The 15,448-nt window shown below is 33.7% G+C and overlaps 1 protein-coding gene across 1 annotated transcript; it reads right to left on the minus strand.

The window, feature by feature from the left end:
- Window positions 1–9,831: 9,831 nt before the first annotated feature.
- LOC140448908 (uncharacterized) lies at window positions 9,832–10,245 on the minus strand. The gene has a single exon (XM_072542037.1). The coding sequence runs from the start codon at window positions 10,243–10,245 to the stop codon at window positions 9,832–9,834; it is 414 nt and encodes a 137-aa protein (XP_072398138.1).
- Window positions 10,246–15,448: the final 5,203 nt, after the last annotated feature.

Raw genomic sequence — 15,448 nt, forward strand, 5'->3', positions numbered from 1 at the left:
TTGACTTTTTTAAAAGGAGTACATCACGGAAATATACTTTTTCATTTAGAACATCTTTTTTTCTATTCATCAGTTGCATTTTATTTAGAAGGTTCTCGGTGTCTTTGAAATGATGTTGCATATCAATAACCATATTATTCTTTTTATTGGCAGATGCAATAATTTCACGGTATTGTTGTGGAGTACAAATAGTTTGATGTTTCCTTAATCTTTTTTCAATTCGGCCAAAATCCCGGTCTGAATCCAAGTAGGAATGACCTACTTCAGGAAACTTATGGTCGATTATTTGGAATATTCCTTTTTGTATAAGATACTCATAAACACACACAATTAGGAAATTTTTGTTCTGCCCTGCACACGAATCTGTCCAAATAATTAAATGATTTTTTTGTTTAAGTGCCAGCTCAACTTCAATGGTTCTTAAAAGACAACTAGCGATCTCACTACTACCCCTGCATGCTTGGTCTTCAGTCCATGTACAAAAAATGGTTTTATCAACTTCTTTAGTTATAATATGTATGCCTAAATTATAGAACCACATTTGGCGGAGGTAAAATGCTTTAGAAGTACTGAGTCTAGGCAACGGCATCGTTTGTTGGAGGTCGAATGTCATATATGCAACACCATCTGAATTTTTGACTAGTTCCCTGTCGATATTCTGAGCCTCAAACGCTGCTTTATAATTTTCAATATGTTCCTCATTTGCAGCACCAGAATCGCAAGTGCTGCAAGTGTCACTTTTCGGGTGTCCAAACGATAAGTTGAATTCATTGTTAAAAATATTGCGGTACGTGCATTCTTTAACTTTAAATCGATTTTGGACTTTGTCTGCATTACATGTATCAATATAAAGTTTATGCATAATAGGAAGCGATAAAAGCGGAGACAGATATTTCTTATGGATATTGCAGTTTCTTGAATAATGAGATAATTCTGAAGGGAAACTTGAAATATGCTGGATTATATAAGCTACAACATCATCTTGAATTTTATTGGGTCTCTTTGAGTGTTTTCCTCTGTTGTCTGGTAGAGGAGCAGCTAAACCCATCTTAATTTGCTTTTGGATTAAGTCAACCTTCTTCATGCTAATGTTGTATAACGAAACAAAAGCTCGTTTACATGTAATAGTTTGTTTTGACCCGTATTTTACGTTATATTGGAATGAGGCGGTCTTGTGTTTTAAAGCTCCAGTTCTTTGTCGGTGTGTGGGGATTATTTTGATACTATTATACAGAAAAGAGTTTTTAGCATTTATATCCAGTTTGTACCACGATGACAAAATTTTTTCCCTGTCTTCAATTGTAAATACCTGGGAACACTGTCGGTGACACTTTTCGGGGCATAAATTAGTACCTTTGACAATATTCTTAGCAGGTTTCAACTCACCTTTATAATTTTTGTAGGCCTCTCCTCTTTGCCTGCAGAGTGTAGCATTTCGTTTCTTCCATTCATCAACATTTCGTTGCCTTTTTCTACTTACTTTTATTTTTGGTTGGAAATGTTTCTTTTTGCGATGGACTGTAGGCAATATATGCTCTTTTTCATTTTGTCCAACAATATTTTCATTAGATTTTGCCTGACTTACTAGTATGTTATTATCCTCCATTAGTATATCATTCTCTTCTTCAATCGGTTCATTATTACTCTGTGCATCTACCATCTCATTATCAATCTCGTTGTCTGATGATGAGTTGATGTAATCTTCCGGATCTGGCACATATTCATCACTAGAGTTGTCCCCGAATAAGGTATCGCAACTTGAATCGTAGTTATTGTCTTCTCCATCATCTGAAAAACAAAAGATATAGTCAATTTACTGAAGTAGTTATAAGGCCCTTAATCTACCCTTAGCACATTATAAGTCGTGTCTTGCTATGACAAATTACATAATAATCATAACAAAACAGTTGACCAAGTCATGACATAAAACTTTTGCCAAATTTGTTAATTTCCATATTCACAATAATAACAGTTGGAAATATTTTGTTAGATTTTTTAATTTTAATTACTGTCAGTTTTTACATAAGGAAAACTGTAGTATTACTTGTAATTTCGAATATCTGTTTGATTAAAAAAACAAAAGATATTAAACTATACATTTGAAGTCAGAGCAGAACTGTTTACCTCCAAGTTAACACTTGGACACATTGTGAAAGTATATGGCACTTTCCCTATAACAATAAAAAATAGGTACCATTGAATATAACAAAATATTCCTACGTGAATTTCATATTTTATAAAAAAGATACTTACATTCTTCTTGGCGAACTTCATTCTTGCCTGTAGAATAGTCACTACTTGTTGATGAAATTGGCATTTGTAGGTTAGAATTCTCATTTTTCATGGTTTGTATTATATTTTTGTCAATACTCTCGCTGGCAGTTAAAATATTATCATTTAAAGCTAACTGTAACATTATCTTTCCCCTTGAAGTCATTTCAATTATCAATGTGAGCAATATTACTTAACACAACTTAAATTCGCAAAACACGTGTTAATCACAACAATCGTTTTTGTCAAATGGTGAACAGCTCATTCACAGCTAGCTGTTACGTGCATGAAGGCGGTATGTTACAGAACTTGATCAGGACACTAGTGGAAGAAGGAGGTATGTGCTATTTATGTTTCATACCTCCTTCATCCACTACAAATATAAGTAGTTGTTGATACATACCTCCTTCTGGACATTAGTATTTCTCTTAATATGGCTCTTAGAGTGCTACTGTTAGTTCCACAAAACATATTAACACATACCTCCTTCATCTACGAGAATAACTAGATTTTTGTAAAAATGTTACATACCTCCTTCATCCACTCAGCCCTTCAATTATGTAAATATAAATAATTCCTTCGGGTATACGACATTGACTGATACATTAACGTGTTCCTACCATTTTAATTATTTGGAGATCTTGGAGTACTTTTTTATTTATTTTTTTTTAGTAGAAAAAAATTGCATCCACCAAAAGGTTATTAGCGACGGAGCAAAATATAAATAGCAAAATTAAATAACTACAGATTATAGAAAATGTTTAAAAATCTTAGATATTTAATTATATTATCATAGGAACATAGATTCTTGATCATATTTACCATAATTTATTAAAAAGTGTTATAACTGTTAATCGAACGTTACACCGATCACATATGGGAGGGTTATTCTTTGTGAAAAGATAAGAGTGTGTTAACTTGGTATGTCCTAGACGTAGAAGCGCAAGCACAATTTGTTCACGCCTTTTAAGCGACGATGAAATCAACTGAGAAACATTATTCTTGATCTTATTCAGCTTAGAATTAAATTGAGACCACTCATTTCGCCACTTTACTTTATTACAACACTTTATTTTTAAAATAAGCTTTTAAGTCACTGGAAACACACTTGTCTATAGGTTCCGAATAATCGCTTAAAATTACCTGACGTGCAGTCCCGTCAGCTTCTTCGTTTCCCGTTATTTCGACGTGTGAAAGTACCCACAAAAATTGAACATGAACTTACATTCCATGTAAGTTTTGAATCAAAGATTAAACCCATGAATTTGTGATGATCTCCAAACAAAAATGTTTGCAATATGCTCGATGTTATGAAATTATTATTTTCTTTTAAACCCATGAAATTGTGTGAAGTGTGCAAACCAGATATTTTTCTAACTTTGTTCCAGACATCAGAGGTAGTGATATGTTACGGAAGTACGATAATTTACGTACTTATTCCATGAAAATGTTTTAGCAGTTTTGACAATTAGGTGGGCCCTTGCTTTTAGCATATTAAACTTTACTTTATTTTCGGGTGTTTTATGCTTTTTGTATCGGTTTAGCTGATTTACTTTCATGGATTGCTATAGCAGAACGTTCATTCCACCACGGTACAGGACATCGACCGTTAACAGACTTAGATTTACCAATACATTTCTGAGCAGGGTTTAAGATAAGTTGATTAAACTGCTCTATATTTGAGTTAATATCGTCTGTTATTTCCAAAGTGGAAATATTATTATCGATATATTCGGAGAATTTTTGCCAATTTGCATTTTATATTCGCCACTTAGATATAAATAAAGGACCTGATGAGGAAAAATTATAGTTTCGAATATCGATTTGGAAAAAGGGTCACTACCATATGTATAGGCTAGAGTCTCCCAGCTGAGGCAATGAACAAAATTTGAGTCGGAAATAGTTAAATCAATGCATGAGGAATACCCTGTTGAAATATTGAATCTTGTGGGGCTACCTTCATTAAGAAAATTTATTATTAAAAGTCGCCTAGAATTATACGAGGACGTGGCAGTTGCTCTAATAACCTGCAAAGGCTTTCAGAATTTACTTGTATTTCACAAGGAAGGTAAACATTGCAAATAGACACTAAACTAGTAGTTGAGATTCTGACAGCGACAGCCTCCAAATAACTAACTATTGGAATTGGCACCGCCTCGATGGATTTGTTTACTAGAATCGCTACACCAACGCTTGCACGACTTGCATCTATACGGTCTCTGCGAAAACAAGTAAAATGTTTAGAATTGTACAAATGGTTGGTCTTTAAGTTTGTATCCTGTAAACAAATAATATCTGGAGAATATTCAGATAAAAGAAGCTGTAGCATAGGGAGACTATGGAAAAATCCATCAATGGTCCACTGAAGAATCGAGTTAAATGTAAATGTTGTTAATAGATTCGGAGTTGGAGGACACTGAACGATTGTCTACAGAGGAGTCACTGTCTAACTAAGTTAGATATATCTTTCCCTAAATGGTTAAATAATTTCGTTTGAAGTTATTTAAACTTAGTTTTTGTTGATCTATCATTTGCATATTGATAGTTGCATTTTAAAAGATTGAGTAAACCAACCATATCACTTGTAAATTCTTTGACGACGTTAATAGTATCGGGTGAGCCTTGAACATTATCAATCATTCAGGACAATTGGTTTTAATTTAAAACGAAAGATGGTGCATGATTATGAAGAGTTTTCCGTGTAGATGGGTCGTTGGATGAGAGCGTTTTTTTTTATTTAGAAGATTTGGGTTTTGTAAACAGATTCTGTGATGAAAGTATTGAATCTGTAGGTGGAAAAATAATTTCACCAAAACTGCGTTTTATGGAGGTACTTGCGTTCGCGTAAGTATTATCAGAGTTTTCATTTAGATGTTGTGGCTTTATTACATTTGTAAGTACTGGAGCAAACTCATAAGTAGTGACAGAAGTCGAGCTTGAACTTTTATGTGTAAGATTGGCTGAAATACTTGTTTCAGAAAAATGTGGTAATGTATCAGCTTTATCAGAGTTTTCTGCAATTTTATCCAATGGAAGAGGTGTTGATAGGTTGGAGGATATTGCATCCGAAGTTTGTGAAAACGGTATTGTCGCTGAATGAGGTTGATTGAAAGTGTTGCTATAACTAGGAGTGCCGCTAGTTTCTTGGTTATGGAGATTTGTAGGTGAGATTACAGTTGGAGCATTACTGGGACTCGTAATACACTGGCTAGCGATATGTCCTGAAGCTTTACACTTATAGCAGGTTAGACTATCATGTGAAATGAAGATTCTATTGGAAGTATTTTCGTAATTTACTGTAAACGAATCATGTACGACAAATTTGTATTGACTGACATAGACTTTTTTTCGGAAACGTAGTATGTGGCTATATTCCGGTAGGTTTGAACTAATCTTAATAAAGGAAATCGGTGAAATCATATTTAAGCCAATATTTTTTAATTATTCGCAAAGTACTTCATGAGGAATAGTTGGAGATACATTTGACAGTATAAGTCTTTCAGCTGGTGTTATAAGTCGACGTGCCTTTATAATTTGATCTTGAATGTCGATTGAGCCGTGGAAATTTATAAAATCCTCTAACAGTTGCTTACGAGATAGATATATGCAAATTCTATTATTTGATAAACGGGAACAGAAAATAATATTTTTGGGTCCTATTATGCTTCCTTAAGGGATTAGGTAATCCTGAAGACGAGCTCCATCGATTGCGCCGAAAATTATAGCCAGATCCTTTTTTGGAAATTGCTGCTGGGCAAAAGCTGTGTAATATGACTTAATGGCGGTATCACCGTTAGCACGACTTAGCAGTTATCATGGACAGTGGGTCTGAAAATTTTCGTTGTTGACCTGTCTAGTTGCTGATAACAACGCCACGCACCTCGTATCGATACCAAATTTTAAGGTTATTTAAATTGTAAATAGAAACCAATTTGATTTTCGGCTTAATAAATATATGCAGATAACTTACAGTTTATCACCTAATTATGGCACTATAACTTAACTAAATACTATTCTTAAATCCCGTCGTAAATTGCAAATTTTGAAGGACCGAAGAAAAACACTGTTTACTACCATGATACAAATACAAACATGTATCCTTGTATCATGGTTTACTACTGTACCGCAAGGGACGGCCCAGTACCTTTTTATTATTTCCTATTCTTGCTATAACGTCATGAGCTTTACATTTTATTTTTCGTATTTTTGGTTTTATAACCTGTTTAATGTGTATTTTCTTGAACTTGTTTCCCAATAATTCAATTGTGGCCAATCTACAGTTCTTAGGTTGTAGGGCAACTATTCACTATCCACTTACTATACCTATATTCATAAATCTATTACAGATTCTATGTTTATGTTCTTTAGCTATTTGTCTATCGTAGAATATCGTATAAATACATTTTATTGCTTGTTTCCGTATTTTATAGCTTTATTCCTTTTACAATCATTTTGTTACATACATTTTTAAATATACAGTGCTCATCTAAAAAACACTTTCTACACCATAAAAATTCATTAATAAATGTCTGGGTAAATGAAGGTAAATACTCAATTTATTTAGTATTCGCAATAAAATTTGCTTGCGGTAACTTATTAAAATTATTAAATGCATTTTTGCTACTTTTATTTTGGCAACATTAGGTAACTGCCGTGTTTTTATTGTTTTTTACCATGTTCTAAAAACAAAAACCCATTTTTAACAAAATATTACTGGCTTTAATATTTTAACTTTTCAACACAAGTTTCATCAAAAGGTAGTCTCACCTAAGGTGGAAAGTTGGTGTTTTGTATGAATTGCCGTAGTTGGGTGTGATAAATCCGTACGACTTAAGTGGACTGTATATTTGGTTTTTATTATTTTAAAAATACATATTACAACTTAAAACTTATGAAACTAAAAAACGTAAAAACTGTCTGTTTTGTTCGCCATCATGGTTCTGTCTCTCGTTGACACCTTGCTACGAGTCGGCGCGTAGATTCCGCGCACAGAGTCGGCTTAGCTACACTGTTCATGCCGCCCTCCTTGAAAGGCTGAAGTAACACATGCCTTTCAACAGACCGAAATTGTGTCAACAACTATATAACCGGCCGAGCTAATTGTCACTAATCGGTAAAACACATATTTTCGCGCATGCTCTTTTGAATGTACCGTGAGCAGTACGAACACACACAACGCGCACTATCCCATCGCTGCCCAGATACACATCGACTACTCTTCCTAGTTCCCATTTCATTGGAGGAAGTTTGTCATCTTTGATAATAACCATCGAGCCCCTTTGGATATTAGGACTTGCTGCTTTCCATTTTGTACGTTGCTGAAGAGATGACAAATATTCTCGCGACCATCTAGCCCAAAAATGTTGAATAACTTGCGTAAGGTGATGATATCGCTTGAGTTTGTTTGTATGGACATCTGTGAGATCCTCTTGTGGTACAGCCATTAAGGAATCTCCAATTAAAAAATGTCCTGGCGTGAGTACACCAAGGTCAAGTGGATCATTGGACAATGATAAGAGGGGTCGTGAGTTTAAACATGATTCAACCTGTGTCAGGAGAGTATACATCTCATCATATGTGTATTTGTTTTCTCCCAATACCATTTTTAAATGATATCTTACAGACTTAATAGTTGACTCCCATAGCCCGCCAAAATGAGGAGAGTGGGGAGGTATGAATTTCCAATTGATTTGGTGATCAGCAAAATGCTGGAGAAACTTTGACTTGATATTTGTATCACTTATAAATGAGTACAGTTCCTTCAAATGATTGTTTGCTCCCACAAAATTCGTAGCATTGTCCGAGGACAAGTTTTGACAGAGACCCCTTCTAGCTACAAAACGTTTGAAACAGTTTAAGAATGACTCTGTAGTTAACTCATAAACCAATTCAATATGAGTTGCCCTAGTAGTAAAGCAAGTGAATATACAAATGTAACTCTTAACAATTTTACAATTTCTCAGGTTGCTTGTTTTTAACTGAAAGGGACCACCATAATCAATACCGCAATTAAGGAAAGGTCTGGATGCTACTACTCGTGATCTAGGTAATTGACCCATTAGATTATTTATCTTAACTGGCCTTGCCCTAAAACATGTTGTGCACTTGTGCAGGATATGTCTGATTGTATTATGCTCTGAAAGAACCCAAAAGTTTAGCCGTAAAATAGATAATAAAGATAGATAATAAAGTTTGTTGTCCCATATGTAAATGTTTAAGATGATATGAAGTAACGATAAGCCGTGTGAGCACATGATTTTTTGGTAAGATAATTGGATGTTTTTGTGAAAATGGTAAATCTGAATTTTGTAAACGTCCACCAACTCTTAAAATACTCTCTGAATCTAAAAAAGGGTGTAATGAGATGAGACTACTTGTCTTACATAATGAGCCCAATCTTTTCATTGACAAAATGTCTGAACCAAATGTTTCCAATTGAGCCATTTTGATTAGAATTCTTAGTGCGCCCTCCCTTTCATCAACAGTAAGTATACCCCATTTACGTTCACCTATTGGCAATCTACAATTGTTTATAAGTCGCAGAATATAAGCTGTGGTTTTTTGTAACTTGTTAAGACTTGAAAATCTATCCCAAATTGTATGCAATGTTGTAACAATTAATGAAAATTTAACTGGCTTTTTATCTGGCACTTCCAAAGTACTTAAGTCATTTATATTAAAATAAGGCCATTTCTCCTTATCTTCCATTAGCCATTTTGGACCATTCCACCAAAGTGAAGAATCGTTAAGTAATTTTGGTTCCATCCCCCTGGATATGATGTCGGCTGGATTTTCTTTGGAGTGGATGTGATGCCACTCATATGTTTTAGTCAAATTTTAAATCTCCGAAACCCGATGTGACACAAATGTTTTCCATTTTGAAGCCTCCCCCTTTATCCAATGTAATGTAATTGTCGAATCTGTCCAAAAATGCACTTTATTAAATCTTATGTCCATTGTATGTATAACTTCCCTGGCAAGTTTTGCGCTAAGTAACGCCCCACATAACTCTAACCTTGGTAATGAGATTGTCTTTAACGGAGCTACTCTTGATTTAGCACATAGTAGATGCACATGATATAACTCATCGTGACTTATTGACCGTACATAAATTGCTACCCCATATGCAACTTCCGATGCATCGCTGAAGCAGTGAAGTTCAATGTCCTTTGGTTGCAAGCATATCACATGTCTTGGAATTTGTGTTTGGTGTAAATCTGAAATTGTTTCCTTAAATTTGTTCCAAGCGGTGTGAAGATCCTGAGGTAATGACTCATTCCAATCCAATTTGAGCTTCCATAATGATTACATAATTACCTTAGCCGTGATTATGACTGGTCCCACAAGACCCAGAGAGTCAAATATTTGAGAAATCATTGATAATACTGACCTTTTGGTTGTCTGAGATTGTATATTAAAATTAATATTGTACTGCAAGATGTCCAATTGAGTATTCCAGTACAACCCCAAAGTTTTACTAGTGATGTCTTCAGACACATAATGCTCAATTTGTTGATTATTTTGTAAGTCCCCTTCAAATATTTCTGGTTTATTTGAGACCTATTTTCTGAGCTGAAATCCTGCTGAGCTCAAAATGAAACTGATATCCCGTTTTAACTTCCTAACCTCTTCAATTGTGTCCCCTCCTGATAATAGATCATCTGCATAAAAATCCTTCAAAATAGTTTGGCAAGCTTCTTGTAAATTTGACATTTGTTCATATGCTGCTTGTTGTATACATCTTATTGCGACAAAGGCTGATGGTGCTAAACCATATGTTATTGTGTTTAATTTGTATGTGTTTATAGGTTGGTCAGATGAAAATCTCCAAAAAATTCTTTGTAAATCCCTTTGTTTTGAAGAAATAAGAACTTGCCGATACATCTTTTCAATATCAGAAGCAATGACAACTTTATGTTTTCTAAACCGTAGCAAGATGTGTAATAAATCTTCCTGAAGCCTTGGTCCCACCATTAATACATCATTCAATGACAAATTATTGTCTATTTTAGCAGGCCCATCGAAGACTACCCTAAGCTTGGTAGTAGTAGATGATGTCTTTAGTATCCCATGATGCGGTATATAATATTTTGGTGTATCTCCTTGTATCTGTAGCTCCCAGCTCTCGCAAACTCGAATTGTTGTTCAGTTTCTTCTCCAAGTTTTGAAATCTCTTCATTGCTGTGCTGTAAGAATCCCCCAGTTTTGTAATATCTTCTCTAAGTGGTAATTGTACTATATAACGTCCATGTAAATCCTTAGTTGTGGTTGAGTTGAACAGTTCCTGGCAATATTTATCCTCTACTGATAAGGATTTTTTATGTATATCCAATTCTTCAATTTTCCAAAATTGTTCCATCTGTTCATTCAAGCTGAGTGCAGAAAAGTCACATGAAATCATACCCGAAAAATGTACTCCTTTGTCAATTGTTCTCACAGGCCCTGATACCACCCATCCCAATTTGGTTTTCTGAGGTATAGGTTTTTCTTTTCCCAGTCTTTTTTGCCCTACACATAGTAATTGCCAAAATATAGATGAACCTAACAATAATTCAACAGGTTTTGAAACTCCAAAAGAGCTATCAGCTAACATAATGTTTTTTGGTATGTCAATCATTTCTAAATTAAGATTAAAAGAGCTATCAGCTAACATAATGTTTTTTGGTATGTCAATCATTTCTAAATTAAGATTAAAAGCTGGTAAATTGTCAGATATCTTATCTATAACTAACATAAATGCACTTAATTTATAACTACATGTTTTAGATTGTATTATACGTTTCATGGCCCGTGTAATTTTTGTAATACCTTGATTGATACCTGCCACTGGAATGTCTACCTTTTCCGTTGGGATATTGAGTTTTTCTAACAATGATTTGCAAATAAAGTTTGATTGAGACCCACAATCTAATAAGGCTCTGCATTCATGAAAGTTTCCAAAATTGTCTTGCATGTAAACTAATGCTGTTGAAAGCAGAATCTCTGTTTTTGTATGAATTGAATTGGTATGATTGCATTTGCTAACTTGTACCCTATCTTCTATAGTGCTATAGTCCTTAGTCTTAACCTGTCCCAAATACACTGAGTGAGGTACCCCATCATCTAAATCATGTTGCCCCTTAAAATTTGTGTTTTGTCCCTGTAAGTGTACCTCATGTGCCTGAATATGTGTAACTTGCCCTTGCTTATTTGGCTCTAGTGTTCGAGAATGTGTAAATTGTCCCTGTGAATGTATACCCTGAGTTTGATTATGTGTCCATGGTATTGGTGGTTGTGAACCTTGCAGTTGAAGTGAATTTTGACCATGTGGATGTGTTCTATCTTTGCCTTGTGTATTTCGTTCCCAATTGTTTTCATTGTGCCCTGATGAATGTGAATCTAAATGTAGAAGTCTATGTTTCCTACCACAAATTTTGCAACCCCGCATTGCACAATTTTGAGCTTTATGACCTTCCCGTAAACAATTTCAACAACCCTTGACTTTGTCAACTTCCGCTCGTCTTACTGAGATAGATAATTTGTGAAATTATTTGCACCCATAAAGATAATGTGACTGTCCACAAAGATGACACTGTTTGTGTGATGCTAAAAATGTTTTTTAAAAAGGAGCCTTTTCATACTTACGTTTTGTTTCAGAGGATAACTTGGGTTTATCTTTATCATCTTCTGAGTTTTCTAGGCTGCGTATTTTTTGATCTAAGAATGATAAAAAATCTGTGATTGTCAGAAACTCATTAAGTGGCCCTATTTTTTGCCATTCCCTTTTTGTGTTTTTATCCAATTTTTTTTCTAATATACAAATTAAAATAACATCCCATTGTTCTACTGAATAACCCAATGTCTTTAATGCCTTTAAGTCTTTTTTAATTGAAGTAGAGAATTTTTTTAATTCGAATGAGGTTTAATTATTTATATGTGGATATTTATTTAACTTATCAATGTGACTGCGTGCTATTAACTTTTTGCGTTCATATGTTTCACCTAATAAATGCCATGCAAAATTAAAATTTGTGTTTGTAGTTGGTAACTCATCCAATGCCCCAACTGCCCTATCAACTAATGATTTTTTTCAAATAGTGTAGTTTATCTACATCAGTTAATTCTAAATTATTGATTATTACACTTGTAAACCCATCCCTAAACTTCAACCAGCTATGAAATGAACCGTTAAATGTTGGTACCTCTAAAGGACGTAGTTTCACATTTTTTGATGAGGCTTTCACTGTATCAGATTGTGTATCTGATTGGTTTGAAACAGAATCAGTTTTATTCAAAAGCCCTTCTGCTATGCCAATTAATTCAAAATATAAATCCTGAAAATCTAATCTTTCATTTACCTGTGAATCAATATCAATGCCCTCGCCAGATGCAAATTTTTCAATGTTTTCTTGTACAATATCAAAATCTTTCCACCACTCTCTGCATTTTTCAATTCTACTTGGTAGCTGTGATGCACTAGCATCTGAATAATTATTTAAGAATGTTTGAAATTGTGTCATTTGAGCCTTAATTGTGCTCCTCTTTTTTTTTAAATTTGTGAGTTCTGCCATAGTTGTTATTGAATTTATTACCTTGTTATACTATTTATTACAAGTAGTATATGACCCAGAGATGTTTTAATAACTTAATAATAAAGGAACAAGAAACTGACACAGACTGATCATGTAAATTTGTTTCAATAATAGGTATGGAAATGATTTGTTTAAAAAAGGATACTGTGTACTCACGTGGTGTTTTTATCTATGTATATTGGTTTCTGGTTACCTTTGCTCTAAAATCATGAATTTTGCTTTTACTTCTATAATTGTGTATGTCTGAATATCGACTTTCTTCGATTCCCAATGTGTGATAATATATTTCCTTTATAACTTCTACAATGTGTTTTTGCCGGAAAATGGCGCCAATTGTGTTTTATGTGTAAAAATCCATTAATTCGTCTCGAAGACCATGAATTGCCGTAGTTGGGTGTGATAAATCCGTACGACTTAAGTGGACTGTATATTTGGTTTTTATTATTTTAAAAATACATATTACAACTTAAAACTTATGAAACTAAAAAACGTAAAAACTGTCTGTTTTGTTCGCCATCATGGTTCTGTCTCTCGTTGACACCTTGCTACGAGTCGGCGCGTAGATGCCGCGCACAGAGTCGGCTTAGCTACATGTTCAGGTGGTGTATTTGAGGACTCGGAATATATTGGAGCAACAGTTGGCAATGTATAGAAGCTGTGGTACTTTTAGACGTGGTACTAGTCAGAGTGCCCGTCGACAAAAAAGTTTATGAAAGATACTCTCTCCAAATTTTGATTACTTATCAAAGCACGGAAAAACGACTGTGATAAAATTCATAGATAACCAGCTAATTTTTTCAGGATACGTATTAACAGCAGCAACAATAACTTTTCATGTTGTTTAACGGAACTTGTTTTCATATATGTCATACTATTAGTTGAAAACTGTCAGGGAAATGCATTTAATTGTAAATTTCATAACTTCATTTTTTTTTTTCGACAGCCCTGTATTAATTACAAAAATGTAAAGAACGCTATCGGTTATAGATCGATATTTCTGCATTTACAAGATTATAAGTTTATTTAACTCGATTCAGACTGTATTGGTTTTAACGTACATTTATTTGTTTTGACTTGTCTATATTTTTCTAAGGTCGATTAAGAGTAGATGCAGTTCTTAACAAAAAAATTATGCAATTACTAATGTTGGATTTAATTGGAAAGTAGAGAGCTAGAGGGGGTTTAGCAATCAAGAATACAGCGAAATAGCGTGGTACAGGCAAAAAATCCTTGATCGTGTAGTCTGAAGGGGGTTTGTGGATCAGCGTTGGGAAGTTGATGGGGGGCTATGAAATCATAATGTTTGGCTTTAATGGGGGGACTGTGGATCATGATTGTTATATAGGGGAGTATTAGTAGTTCTTGGAGTATCTAAAAGGTCCTGTGGGTGTTATTCTGGGGGTTGGCAGTAGGTTTGGACCAAATTTCTGAATATTATGTGGGTTTTGAATCACGAATGATATACCCGACCGTTCTGGGTGTATGTATGTATGTATGTATGTGTGTGTATGTATGTATGTGTGTGTGTTTGTATAAAAAAAAAAATAAAAACAGAAATATAATTCTAATTATTTTTATTGTTTCAAAATGTATGTATGTATATCAGTATACTAGTTTTCTTAGAATCATACACTTTAGGTACGAAAAGAATTGTTTTATTTGATTAAATATTTACGATACAATATGTATTGTAAAAACATATTTGCTTTAAAATGTCTAGACCAATAATTTTTGAATAAATTATTAGTAAGAATAATAACCTGGTATTAAACAAACAAACAAAGTCGTTATGAATTGACTTGTTTATTAGGAAAACAAGTCAATAAACATAATACAAAACAAAGGACAAGAGGGGAAAAAGAAACACACAGTGGCGTTCAACCAATTTAATTAATTCATCAAGCTGCAATAAAAGAAATACATTAGTATCAATTTGGAATCATAAATAAATAAACTTACTAATTTTTAAAGCCCATATTATAACTACCGGCTCTTCTTCTATAATAAAGAGCCGGTAGTTTAAAATTCTCCCAACATATTGGGCAGATATTGGAGCCGCCTCTTCTTGTCCAAACAGGACTCCTATGGGGCGGCTCCTTAAATGGCTTGGTAAAGATCGGCTTAGGAATGATTTTATTGCTGCTAAAATGAGTAAAATAAAAAATTATTGTACACCTCTGAAGTTGTTGTTTATTGTGTAGTGACATAGTTACCTTCCATTTCTGAAACAAAAAAAAAATGTGTTAAGAGAAGTAGTATAAATATATACAAAGTCCCAACGTGTTTTATCATCATTCAACAAATTGTAACGAGTGGTTTTGAATACTTCAATTTACAGTAAGTGCAATTAGTTTATACATATATTTTATGTATTAGTATATTTATTAATGGATAAACATTTTTACTTTATCTAGTATGTTATTTTTTTTTTTGTTGTTTCGTATTTTTTTCAATAATGTTTCGCATTTGTATTTACTGAAAAATTTATATCAGTGTTGTTTGATTTTTTTACTTTATGTTACATCTCTGATTCTTTAAGATTTCCAACGTTACATAAATTTTTATTTTCTATTGTTTTGTGTCATTTTTGAAATCTGATTTATTAC

Source organism: Diabrotica undecimpunctata, chromosome 8, assembly GCF_040954645.1.
Source record: "Diabrotica undecimpunctata isolate CICGRU chromosome 8, icDiaUnde3, whole genome shotgun sequence".
Taxonomy (NCBI): domain Eukaryota; kingdom Metazoa; phylum Arthropoda; class Insecta; order Coleoptera; family Chrysomelidae; genus Diabrotica; species Diabrotica undecimpunctata.

Coding starts and splice junctions, on each gene's coding strand:
- LOC140448908 (XM_072542037.1), bottom strand. CDS start 10,245: ATGGTGGGACCAAGGCTTCAGGAAGATTTATTACACATCTTGCTACGG.